Source organism: Glandiceps talaboti, chromosome 14, assembly GCF_964340395.1.
Source record: "Glandiceps talaboti chromosome 14, keGlaTala1.1, whole genome shotgun sequence".
NCBI classification, from domain to species: Eukaryota; Metazoa; Hemichordata; class Enteropneusta; family Spengelidae; genus Glandiceps; species Glandiceps talaboti.
In genome coordinates, this window is record NC_135562.1 from 11598442 (window position 1) to 11612042 (window position 13601).

At 36.3% G+C, this 13601-nt stretch overlaps 1 protein-coding gene across 1 annotated transcript in view; it reads left to right on the forward strand.

Moving 5' to 3' along the window:
• Positions 1-7095: 7095 nt before the first annotated feature.
• The window catches only part of LOC144445256 (CMP-N-acetylneuraminate-beta-galactosamide-alpha-2,3-sialyltransferase 2-like), a 12540-nt gene continuing 6034 nt past the window's right edge, over positions 7096-13601 (forward strand). Inside the window, exon 1 of the mRNA XM_078134799.1 lies at positions 7096-7434. Within this exon, the coding sequence (XP_077990925.1) occupies positions 7096-7434 (339 nt within the window). The remainder of the gene's footprint in view (positions 7435-13601) is intronic.

Sequence of the window (13601 nt, forward strand, 5' to 3'; positions counted from 1 at the left end):
GCTAAATATAAGCTGAAGAAAAGTGTAAAATATCAAGTGATATGATATGTGGAGCTATGGATATTTGGATTGCTGGGAAACATGTATAGGGAAGTTAAGATACTGTCAAATACCAACTACTATACTAGGCATATCTAGATGCAAGGGTACAAGTTTAGGCACCTTGTCAAGGTTGGACTTTCAGCCTACTTTTTAATGCAATTTCGACTTGTGCCACATGTATATATTTTTGTTGCCATGGTAAGACAGATGGCCGCCTTCTGTGCAGAGTTGGTGATGGACATTTTGTCATTTTATCCTTTATCGTCTGTCTGATAGTTACAGTACTGGTCAAAGCATTTTCATGTTTTTTAAGAGGACACTTTTGGGTAAACCCGTCTGTTATTTTGTCTGAGGTTATTTTAGTTTTTACCCACTGACATCGGCATTTTCTCCTGTAGCTCTGTAAATGAACGTTTTTTTTAATGAAAAAATTCTATATAAAAACCACTGTCAGCACAAGTCACTTTGTAATGAAGTAGTCATGTCTTTGGATAGACAGACGTACAGCGCTAGAGGTTCTATATGATATTGAAGACGTGGTGAAGGTACGGTATAGGCAATTTCTTCACTCACAGAATAACAGGTGCAGACTTGGGCATGGCAGCACATCTGTTCACAGTCTTAGGCGTGGCAGCATATGTGTTAAAGGTTTGGTGGCATTGTAACAGTTGATAATATGGGGACACTGACATTGACATTGTTCACAAAAATGAGGACAGTTTCATTCATGGTTAAAGCGTTTGTGGACATTGACATTTTCGTTGTGTAAAAAGTGTCCTGTTAACTGACACATTACCCATTAAATGAAATTGAGAGCACAGATGGGACGAGACGGAGAGGAGGATAACTGTTTTGTACTAAATTACAAAGAGAATAGTTTGAGTCAGTACTAGTGATAGAGGGCATTAGGCTGGTGTAAGTGTTCACACAAGCCATTTGAAATTTGATGCAAGTGCTTCGACATTGCTGGAACGGTGGTAAAAACGCAGGTGCTGTACCATTCTATGTTGTCCAGACATACTTGTAATCTAGCTACATCAGTTTAAATTTACAACTATTCTACACAAGGTATTAAATACATTCTCCTATCTCGTCAGTTCATTACCTGAACACCTAGATTAACGAAACTCCCCCCCCCCTCCCCCACAGCAGCATCAGGAAACTGCTAACCAGACTACATGACATAATCAGAGATACAAATATATTCCAAAATCGATACAGAATCCATTTTTACCTCCCGTAAGGGTACGGGAGGTATTAAAAGGGGAATGTCTGTCTGTCTGTCTGTCTGTCTGTCTGTCTGTCTGTCTGTCTGTCTGTCTGTGTGTGTGTGTGTCTGTCTGTCTGTCTGTCTGTCTGTCTGTCTGTCTGTCTGTCTGTCTGTCTGTCTGTGTCATCATTTTCTAAAAATTGGCTGGCTCAATTGTAATGAAATTCGGGATATATAATCTTTAGGGTAATAGCTAGACCTGATTAGGTTTTGAGCCAGATCTGTTAATGTTTAATTAGAGAAATTTGCATATTAATGAAATCAACTAATTATGCAATATCTTAAGACTGCATACTTCAATTTCAATATAATTTAGTATATTCTTTAAACATAACAACATACATTTGTCCTACAAAATTTGTTGATGTATCTTAGAGCGTTAATGAATAATTTGCATAATTAATTATTTTTGGTAATTAGGCTATATCTTAAGAATACATACTTCAAATTCAACATAATTTAGTACATACATTAACCATAAGAAAACACATATGTCCTATCAAGTTTGTTGATGCACCATACAGTGTTAATGAATAATGTGCATAATTAATGATTTTCGGTAATTAGGCTATATCTTAAGAATACATACTCCAATTCCAATATAATTCAGTACACACGTTAACCATAACAATCGCATATGTCCTGTAAAGTTTGTTGGTGTACCTTTCAGTGTTAATGAATAATTTGCATAATTAATGATTCTTGGTAATTAGGCTATATCTTACGACTGCATGCTTCAATTTCAATACAATTCAGTACATACATTAACCATAACAAATTGTGTATGTCCTATAAAGTTAGTTGATGTACCTTACAGTGTTAATGAATAATTTGCATAATTAATGATTTTCGGTAATTAGGCTATATCTTAAGACTGCATTAAGTAGTATCATACACTCTTACATACATTAACCTAAGAAAGCACGCTTGTCCAAAAAACAAAGCCTGTTACCATATTTTGTTTTAGTTTAATGAGTTATTTGCATAATTAGTGATTCCCTTACGGGAGGCATTCTGTTTAAATCTGGTGGGAAAATGCATTGATTGAAAATGGGTTGTTAATGGGTGAAACAACTTGACAGTGAAAAAACGTAGACAAAAGTCAATTTTTGTAACGCAATAACTCGGCAAGGATAAGAGTGGAAACAGTTTGTTATTGATTTGTACACAAGTACTCACGTCTCGGTCCAGTTTGCACTGTATCTGTCGTTTATCTTTACATTGAAATGTTACCTAATAGTTAGATAACTTGAGATAACTTGAGATTACACAATTTGTTTATAAACTAAATGCTGTACGTTTAATAACACAATTTGTACACAATTTTTAGTGTTTTGTCATGTACTGCAGCGTTACAAATATGGATTTTAAGTCTTGTAGCTGTTTGGCGTTATTCTCATTCATATAGAAAAAAATATAGTAAATAGGTTTAAATAATTAAAAATCCACTATAAATGCTCATTTATTATCTATATGGCCACTTGCAGAAAAACAATATGAGTTTCAGGAATTACACGACTTACTTTCAGCAGCAGGCCCAAGTAATCTCAATAGCCCTATAATTCCCGCACTCATAACTAGCCAATACAACATCATTGCCAATACGACGTTCCGGCATGCCTTTTCAGCATCTGCCATTCCTCTATCATTCACAGTTTCTATCACTGAGTGTCCAAATCCAAAGTCGTCTGGTATGTTTCACTATGATAAATTAAGTACTGGACCAGTAGCAATCTCTGTAGACATGCGTATACACTCTATATGTGTAGTCTTTCAGAAAAAATAAATGAATCGTCTGTTTATGATTGGTTCCCTAAAGGTGTAACTAGTGTTTTGTAAAACATACGAACAGGTTTTACCACTCTGTCTTAAATTGCATACTGTTCCAGTGCATTCTGTTAATAAAGTGTTGTTATTAGCTTGTCATAGCAATGGTACCTCATTTACAATGTTCATAGTCTGAAACCATACCATGTCCCTCAACATCATAGATTTCTCGACTGTATGAACAGTGATTTGGAAAATTGTTTGGGCAATTAATTCCATTTTTAGGTACCGGAACGATTGACACTAAAGGAAAGGGATTCGGGCACGAAATGGATACAAACAAACAGATGCGAACTTTTGTGCACAGACCATATCTAATCTGTCGGTTTGTGTCTTTTTGATATTTGTGTAAAGATATATGGAGTTTTTCGGTAAAGTACAAAGCGATATTGCATATACATCAATCCAATGATCCGTGTGATTTTGTCAGGTTGTGTTACAAGCTCTTTGTAGACTCAACTGTTGTGATCGAACTGCTAATTTTAAACAGTGTGGTTTTTTTACCTGTATTTTTTTTAATGGTTTTCGTTACGATACATTTCTTTTATCGTATAATCATCTTGTGTTGGTCTTCTGAATATTTCCAATAATAGCAGCGTTTTAGAAAATAAATGATTATCGCCATAACAACGACAGCGTCATAAAGTATGTGCACTCGTAGCCATTGTATTTATATCCGCCACATGAAAGACATACGTCAACAGATAATACGTATTACGAACTCAAACAATATTTTTGTTTCGCTATCGAAAACTGACATGTTAATAACACAAACATGTCCATGATACAATGTCCAAAAAATGAAGTCCAGAGCAGAGAGACAGCTAGAACTGGGCATGCTAATAGCACATTGATAAGCGCAAAATTTTGAACAAAAAAATATAATATTTTTATTTCACACGTTGTCATAGCATTCACGACATTGTTTGATTCTGACATTTGACCTTGACTATTCAATACAATTAATTACGTCACCACCAGACATTGCATTTATGAAACGTGGTACGTTCACTGACAAACAGTTTGAGTATTATGGATTCCATGACAACCAGATTTAAACTGAATGCCTCCTACAGACATTGTTGGAATGCATTCTTATTAAGATATAGCCTAATTACCGAAAACAATTAATTATGCAAATTAATCATTAAAAATAAAAACTATGCCAACAGGCTTTAAAGGGTATCTGTGCTTGTTATGGTTGATGTATTTGCCAAATTATATTGAATTTGAAAATTGCATTCTTAATATATATCCTAATTACCAAAACCCATTGATTATGCAAAATACTCATTAAAATAAACATACTTTATAAGACGTTCATGCTTAAATTTGTTGATGTATGTACCAAATCTTGCATAATTTGAAGTATGCATTCTTTAGATAGGACTTAATTACTGAAAATGATTAATTATGCAAATGATATTGCTTAATTACCAATGCTCATTAAGTATACAATTTACTCATTAAAACTATATATATGCTTAATGTTTAATGTATGTACTGAATTGTATTGAATTTGAAGTTTGCATTCTTAAGATATAGCCTAATTCCTAAAAAACATTAATTATACAATTGACTAATTAATCTTAATTAGATATTTACCAAAGTATAATTAGTTCCCGTGTTTAGCATATGAAAGATGTGTAGCAAGTTTCATTAAAATCAGTACAGTAGCTTTTTTAGATATCGTGTCCACAGACAGACACGCACACACAGATATACAAACAGACAGACAGACAGACAGACAGACAGACAGAAGCATAACATAACTCCCTTACGGGAGTTAAAATAAAGTAGTAAAGGTCAAATACATGGGATCCTTGAAACACTGGTACAAGAAACCTAGCTCACTGAGTGAATTGGCTACTTAGCTCTGTGATTCGCATTTTAAACCAGTCCTAGGACATTTTAGCATTTGTTTTTAGTGTTATGTTATGTTGGAATGCATTCTTATTAAGATATAGCCTAATTACCGAAAACAATTAATTATGCAAATTAATCATTAAAAATAAAAACTATGCCAACAGGCTTTAAAGGGTATCTGTGCTTGTTATGGTTGATGTATTTGCCAAATTATATTGAATTTGAAAATTGCATTGAAAATGCTGTCATTCCACTTATTTTATAGAGTGGCAGCTGTCATTCCAGTGGTTCTATAGTGTAGAGGGTGTCATTCAACTAACTGAATGTAGAAAAGGGTGTCATTCCACTGTTTACCACCTAGAAATGCTGTCATTCCAGTTCTAAAGCATTAAAAATGCTGTCATTCCACTTATTTTATAGAGTGGCGGCTGTCATTCCACTTGTTTTACAGTGCAGAGGGTGTCATTCAACTAACTGAATGTAGAAAAGGGTGTCATTCCACTGTTTACCACCTAGAAATGCTGTCATTCCAGTTCTAAAGCATTGGAAATGCTGTCATTCCACTTATTTTATAGAGTGGCGGCTGTCATTCCAGTGGTTCTACAGTGCAGAGTGTGTCATTCAACTAACTGATTGTAGAAAAGGGTGTCATTCCACTGTTTACCACCTAGAAATGCTGTCATTCCAGTTCCAAAGCATTAAAAATGCTGTCATTCCACTTATTTTATAGAGTGGCGGCTGTCATTCCAGTGGTTCTATAGTGTAGAGGGTGTCATTCAACTAACTGAATGTAGAAAAGGGTGTCATTCCACTGTTTACCACCTAGAAATGCTGTCCTTCCAGTTCCAAAGCATTAAAAATGCTGTCATTCCACTTATTTTATAGAGTGGCGGCTGTCATTCCAGTGGTTCTACAGTGTAGAGGGTGTCATTCAACTAACTGAATGTAGAAAAGGGTGTCATTCCACTGTTTACCACCTAGAAATGCTGTCATTCCAGTTCTAAAGCATTAAAAATGCTGTCATTCCACTTATTTAATAGAGTGGCGGCTGTCATTCCACTGGTTTTACAGTGCAGAGGGTGTCATTCAACTAACTGAATGTAGAAAAGGGTGTCATTCCACTGTTTACCACCTAGAAATGTTGTCATTCGTTTTCCGTCATTCAGGTTGTCATTCGTTTTAGGGTCACCCATAAATAAGGGCAATAAATGTAAGAAACTGATCGTTGAAGATAACAAATTCAATGTGAAATTAGTGCAAAGGATTCGAGAGTGTGTAGTTACCATGCGTCAACTGTTAGTCATCAGCAAAATAATATGTGTACAGCACTCTCCATACAGAGTGAAAACCTTGAACGTTTCATCGTACTGAATTGAAGGTGGCGGTGGAGGTCTTTTCAAAGAGATAACCACGAGGTTCTATTATTTTTGGTGACCTCAATTGTCAGACACGACATTGTATGTGTCCTGCCGCGCTTGATTGTAAGCTGATTAAACGTTGCACGTCGAATTGTATAGCCTGGTTGGAGCGGGTATCATTTTGAAATAACTAGCATTGACTTTGAAACACCGCCCCAGTAAACGACCCCCCCCCCGGCCCCTCTACCCCATGACCGAGCCTAATAATAATGTGGAAAATTGATAAAGTTTTTGAATATTCCACAATGCCACATTTCGTTATTGTTAATGAAATGGCGAACAAACACCCATTCCCTAGTATTACTGCAATGTATGACAGTCTCTTGGTTTTATAAGGTGAACTTACATGGGAAACAATATTTGACTACCTCAGCTCCCAATGTTCCTTCTCAGTAAGACTTCTATCTCCTATCATTGTGTACTCTCCATACAAAGTGAAAACATTGAACGTTTCATCGTACGAGATATGTCTTTTTGTCGAGTTGACCTTGATGGCAAACAGCTAGTGCTGGTATTTGTAACCTTGTATACACGAACTCGTTACAATGGGGAGATCACATACATAGCTAATGAGAGTGTAGTGAGATGTTGAAAGGCATGTACTTTGTTCACGTGATATCTACTTCAAATAACCCTAAAGTGAGTGTACACCATGTACGGAGCTGGTCTACAATGTACCGGTCAACAAGAGCCCAAATCTTACTCATAAGCTTGTTAATATACACATTGGTGTTTATACCGCTCTTGTACAAAGTTTCGTTGTGCACGGTATCATCATTAGAACGGGAAAAAGTTCGACTAGAAGACCTCGCACTACCTACTGAGGTGTCTGGGTATTGTAGCAGAGCGTCAACGGTTGCTATTCATGAACAGAGTCAACATTGCAGCGAATGTGCAGTGTGGAGGAAAGGTACATCGAAGTGGTTTGACGACAGGTACAACAGCAGCACTTCACCTATCTGGACGATTGAGAATAGAGAACTCGAGGAAACCGTCAGAAGATGGTGGATGGTGAGTGGTCACTTACTCTTTGTAAAAGTGTAAAAGAAATTGTATCACAGAATGGGCATACATTTACGCTCAAATTACAAAAAAAGGTATTTCACAGGATATGTATTTTTCATCATTTACCTTTGTTAAACCTTATTCGAATAATTGGACTAAATTCAAAAGTATTTTTAACTCCCGAATACTGGGTATTTTAAAGGGTTAATGCCCACAGTCTTCACTGGTTTGGTAATGTACTGTGAACCTCTAAGGATATCCCAAAATATGTGTCACACATTGCTCAGACAGTATGTAAGCAATATCTACCAACTGCTGTTTGTATTGTTTGAATTTGTAATATATCGCTCTATAACTATTGATAACATGTAAATGGGGGTAATTGATATGCACCATAAAGGTAATGCTAATCGTGGAATGCACGCAGAACTTACTTGAGAAGAAAAATATCACATTACGTCACCCATTTAGAATGTGTCTGCCACGTATGCAATAAAACTATTCTCTACATTGGGGAAAACTAACGAATTTCTAATACAATGTGCAAATATTATCACGTTCGAATTTTGTGCAGAATCTAATCAGTTTTAGAGCTAACTATATGTTTACCAAATTTCTTTCAATTTGTACCAAATTATGACAGACAGGTGGACACATACACAGACATTCTCAGAGACAGCCAGCTAGCCAGCCAACCATACAAAGAGACATACATACATACATACATACATACATACATACATACATACATACACATGCAGACAGACAGACATATGTCGGCCAGCCACTCAGACAGATCCTGTACTCTGGTATCATCAGCAACCTATTCCTAAATCTACTGATATTAATTTTCCGGCGAAGGTCCCATATCTCCATTCAAAGCTAACTTAGGTGCAAATATTTGTAATCCCATAAAATAACGAATGGCCGTATTTTGAATAGAGTCACAGTTTTTGACATTTCCCAACCCCACATACCAGAATAGTTATGAATTAAAAAGTGTAATATAAGTGTTATAACGAAAGTCTCTAAATCCATATATATTTGAAATCACTGTCCCAAAGCCCCCCCCCCTCAGCATTGCATAAGAGGTCAGAGGTTAGAAATTCATCCAGAATAACCCCAAGGTATATTTACTTCGAGACTATATTTAGGTTTTGACCTACATACCTGAACTTATAATTGGATCTTTATTTTGATTTCTGAAATGAACAATTTGTGTTTTGTTTTGATTGATAACCATACGCCATCTTTTGCACCAATTTTCTAGACAGTCAATACTTTTTTTTGAGGTTTTCGTCGCTTTCAGCTAAAATGGCAATATCATCAGCATATAAAAATATACTAAATTCTTGGTCATCTACTGGGATACCAAGATGAAGATTCTTAATTTCTATGGCAAGATCATTCAAATACAAAAAGGGTAGGGGACAGAACATCTCCTTGTCTAACACCAGAATTTAAATAGTAGAAAACCATGGTGAGAATGAACCATTAATATTTACATATGAAATTGGATTTTCATACAAACTCTTGACAGCGTTGTAAAATTTCCCATTGATACCACCTTGAAGTAGTTTAAAGAAAAGCATATCTCTATTCACCCAATCGAAAGCTTCTTCCATGTCCACAAATGCTGCAAATGTGGGTTTGGCTTTTCCATTTCTTACAATGGTAGTAATAACATATATATGATCAATACAGGCTCTTGCCTGCCTAAAACCATTTTGTTCAACTACAGTAATATTCTAAGTATTGAACCAGTCTGTTATTCTAAATTCCTGAGAACAGTTTACTAACAGTTCAAGTGAGAGAAGACTAATACCCCCTGTAATTTAGAGGTACCCGAGGATCATTAACATTTATTGCACTTTGAGTTATTGGTTTTATTATTGCTTTTCCCCACACTGTTGTACTTTGCCAAAAGTAAAGTATAATTGAAAAAGTTTATGAAGTTGATTGATTGCATTTTCATTCTTGAAAACCTCATATGATAATTTATCAAGCCCTACTGATTTTTTGAATTTTGAATGATTTTCAATTTTAGTTATTTCTTCAGTTGAAATATCAAGATTCAAGAAAACTGTGTTGTTTTTCTAGAGCACGAACCACTCTCCTTTCCTCTATTTTCAATTAGCAGTAACAAAGCTGCTATCTAGCAAAACAACAACATCAAGATTCCGAAAGATCGGCTTCGATTATAAACGCATATGATACATAATACTGCCATCACGTTCTGGGGGCCAGAGCCATCTTCAGCCCGACTTAACCTTTTCTTTGGGTCAACTTTTGACAATCAGCACTCACATTTCACCCGGTTTTAAAATTCCTGAATGGTTTACTTACATATAGTGACATTCACTTTCACTGGGACTAATCTGGCCAAACTCTGGGCAAAATTAAACTGACCACAAATATCTACTTTAAGTCATTTTCTTTGAGAGTAGAGTCGAATCTGAGACTTGATGTGTGCAGTATCAGTGAACCCCCTAACTATTCCAAACTTGGTGAACACTCCAACTTGAGCTGTGATAACATGTGTATTTGCTGTTCTGACATTTCTTTCTTTAGTACTTTGCTCATGAATAAAACATCTAGGCATATGACCTTGGATTGATAGTCATTCAACCGACTCTGACGGTTATGTACCGCGTTACCTATAGTACAGGGTGACACAAATGTCATGTCTTCAAACAAACAATATGACATGTGCGTCTTTTTCATACTGTTGAATAGTTAGGTGAACTTCAGTGTTTCTGAGTCATTCGTTCAAGAGCTGGATGGTGGTCGTGGGTGTGGGGTGGGGTGGTATCGTGTGGGGTGGTATTCTTTGTGTGTGTGTGTGTGTGTGTGTGTGTGTGTGTGTGTGTGTGTGTGTGTGTGTGTTGGGGAGTACATCATGTGCCCCAGTCCAAAAGAATGTATGCTAATTTTAAATAGCAGTGTACACGTGAACTCAGAGCTCAGAAAGGCATATGTTCCTTGCAGCAGCCTGGTCGAATTCTAAATCATCAGAACGGGGTTTGAACAAACTGCTATATTCGGATGTAATCTTCCATGCACATTTACAGACGAATTACCTGTCACTCCGATAAGGCATATATATGCAAGCTATACACCACATATACGTAAGCTGATAAATAACAGCATTCAAATGATATCAATATACTGTACATTTAAGAATGTATGTGTCAATCTCATCAAATATATATCTTGGGCATTACCGAACTAAGTTACAATTGCAGTATGAAACCATTAACGATTGCCCACCCTCCTCGTAGACCATAAGTATACGATGTACGTACATGCCTGTATAGTAGGGCCAAGTAAATACATGATATGGTTCTGATAACGCCCAATTTCAAAACAGGGTGGGTAGGTAGGGAACTTTCTATTTTTTATTTTATTTTATAATGTTCTGGTTCAGGTCATTACATTGTACGTACAGACATTTCTCATTGGTTTGTTCGTAGTTTCTGTATAATATGCAGACGACATTGTGTGCTACACTGTTGTAACAAATATTGACCTCTAATGTTAACATTAATTCTCCATCATTGTTACTTATCCACCAGTGTTACTCTTTGATCTTCACACCTAGCTGGCAGATCATGTCACTATGCTAGAATCACTCTCATATCTCCACTTGTACCAGGGACCATCTTGGACTTTATGTAATTCACTCAGACTACATACAATATTCATGGTTAACTTGGAACCATTTTAAAAGTAGCCACGGAGCAGATCGAAGCTCCCAGTCTAACCCTAGCCGTTTCCTTCAGCTCGCTCCATTCTAAAATAAATCCATACTGTATTCCAATTTTAAATTCTTAAAAACATAAATTATACAATACTCAAATGATTGGATGATAAAATAATCAATAATATAAATGAATAAACGTGTTGTTGTCGTAATTTAATGCAAACAATACTGAAAAGTAGCCAAACAATGTGATCACGTCATTGGTCTTCCAGCTGCCCGTAATAAGTCATTATTTGACACTGTTGATCTTGTAATAACTTAATGTTGTCATCTCCGAAGAATACTAATCGCGAAATGCTAACATTTGTTCTAAGTATTAATTCATGACAGCTGAGAGTTTACTGTGACCTCGCGTCACATCAAAACTTTGTGAATATCAGCAAATTGTGTTCTGTTATCGGCAACACTTTATTCTGTCATGTTTTTAAAATCACAGTACGGTAATGCCACCAAATCTCGCTCTTTCTCGCAAACTTTGCACAATTTGTCGATTTTTCAATATTGTTTTCGAAAAACGTTTAGGGTCGGCACAATCTGATTAAAATCTGACGTGGTGAAAGCGGCTACATGTCTTTATTTACCTCTATTTCCATCGTTTTGTGTCATTTGTTTTGTTCCGAGTGATCGCCTCCTTCCCGAATGGAAATACTGGTAAATAAGTAAAGCACCTAGCCGCTTTCACCACATCAGATCGATTTTAATCAGCTAGATTGAGACAATATACAAATCTAGAATCCTAACTTTTGTCTGTGTTCACAGGAATTTGTCCGTTAATAAAGTTTTCCCTCAATGATTTATTTTGCCGTTTCATATGTAAGTGTTTGCTAGCCGTGTTTGATTTACAGCCAAGCAGTACAAATAAGAAACCATATACGTGTTATACTTTAAGGTAATGGATACCGTCCGTAGACGTGTATTGGCCGAGTGGTAGCAAGGCCAGTCTACCGTCTGTGGACGGTTTCTATCGTGTACCCAAGAGACAATCCGTGTATGGTTTCTCATACACCTTTTGCTATAGACTAATAATTGACCGCGCGCAGAACAATCTCGCAGAGCAAAGTGTTTCTTTCAAATAGACAAGTAAAAAAAATACAAAATGAATAAACCTTATATGAAAAGAAAATTATAAAATGTATGTACATAACAAAACAAGGTCGTTAATGATTTAGTAGGTGACAAACTCCCATGATCTACCAACTCTTAAAATTGTGTTGTTTTTTTAAAAACATCCTAATGAACTGGTGCCAGGGTAGTGAAGTAGAAAACCCCCAGTTTGTCACTGAGTCACGTGCAACCTTTACTCCGTTGAAATGCCTGTGGACTAACTACTGTGTGTATGAACAAAAACCTGTGGTTTGCCCTTACGGGAGGCATTCAGTTAAAATCTAGGTTGTTTTATAATCATACCATGCTATGCCGTATCATACCACAGGACATTATATTATTAAATACGTATGGCTGAAAGACTATAAGCTGTTCAAAGGTTAATTAAGATCGCCACAGTTCACTCCAGGTAACTTAAATGATGAGTAGAGTAATGAGGTCAATAGTCGCAGAGCATTTTCAATTTCTCAATGTATATTTAAGCTGTTCTTGAAGAAGTTCAACATTTGTGATGTGACGTCAAAGGCAGGTAAATTATTCCATGCAGTCAATGAAGTGTTCAGTGTCAAATTCCTTAGCGAAGTCCAGGTAAATAAAACAATGCCAACACAGGTTTATCTTTACCAACAAAAGACGTACTCAAAAGGTTCGCTTTTGAAATGCAGTTGATTTCATATAATGGCGGGTCATTTGTTCAGCCTTGAGGTATACGTTGGCCTTGGCCTGTATAATCAGGTTCATTTTCATCGGCAACCTGTGTCCAATCATAGATGTATTAGGGTGAGATGGATGTATTAGGGGAGGGCCTTCTCTAATACATCCATGGTCCAATCAGCTAACAAGTTAAGTAAATAAAAAGTTTTATTCATTAATCCTAAGCATCATTTAATAGTTAACAATTCAGGCTGCAGGGATATACCACCGTTTTGACATATGAACATCTTTTTCACATACACCTTTTCATTTGTGGGTGTGCCCAACACATGGTATATAATAATGAACTACACAAGTGTTCACTCTTTACTAACAAAAGACGTATTTGAAAGGTTCGCTTTTGAAATGCAGTTGATTTTATATAATGGCGGGCATTTGTTCAGCCTTGAGGTATACGTAGGCGTTGTCGTGTGTAAACAGAGGCAGATGTACGCCATCATGCAATGTTGGACATGTCTCATCTTAGCAACACATTTAAACCGATAATTTGTTAGTTCTATCACACAGACTCGTCTGTGGTTCTGTAATAAATTTTTTCTAACTACCTATTTTGCATATCGGATTGCCTGTCCCTGTACCGTTACATGCTTAA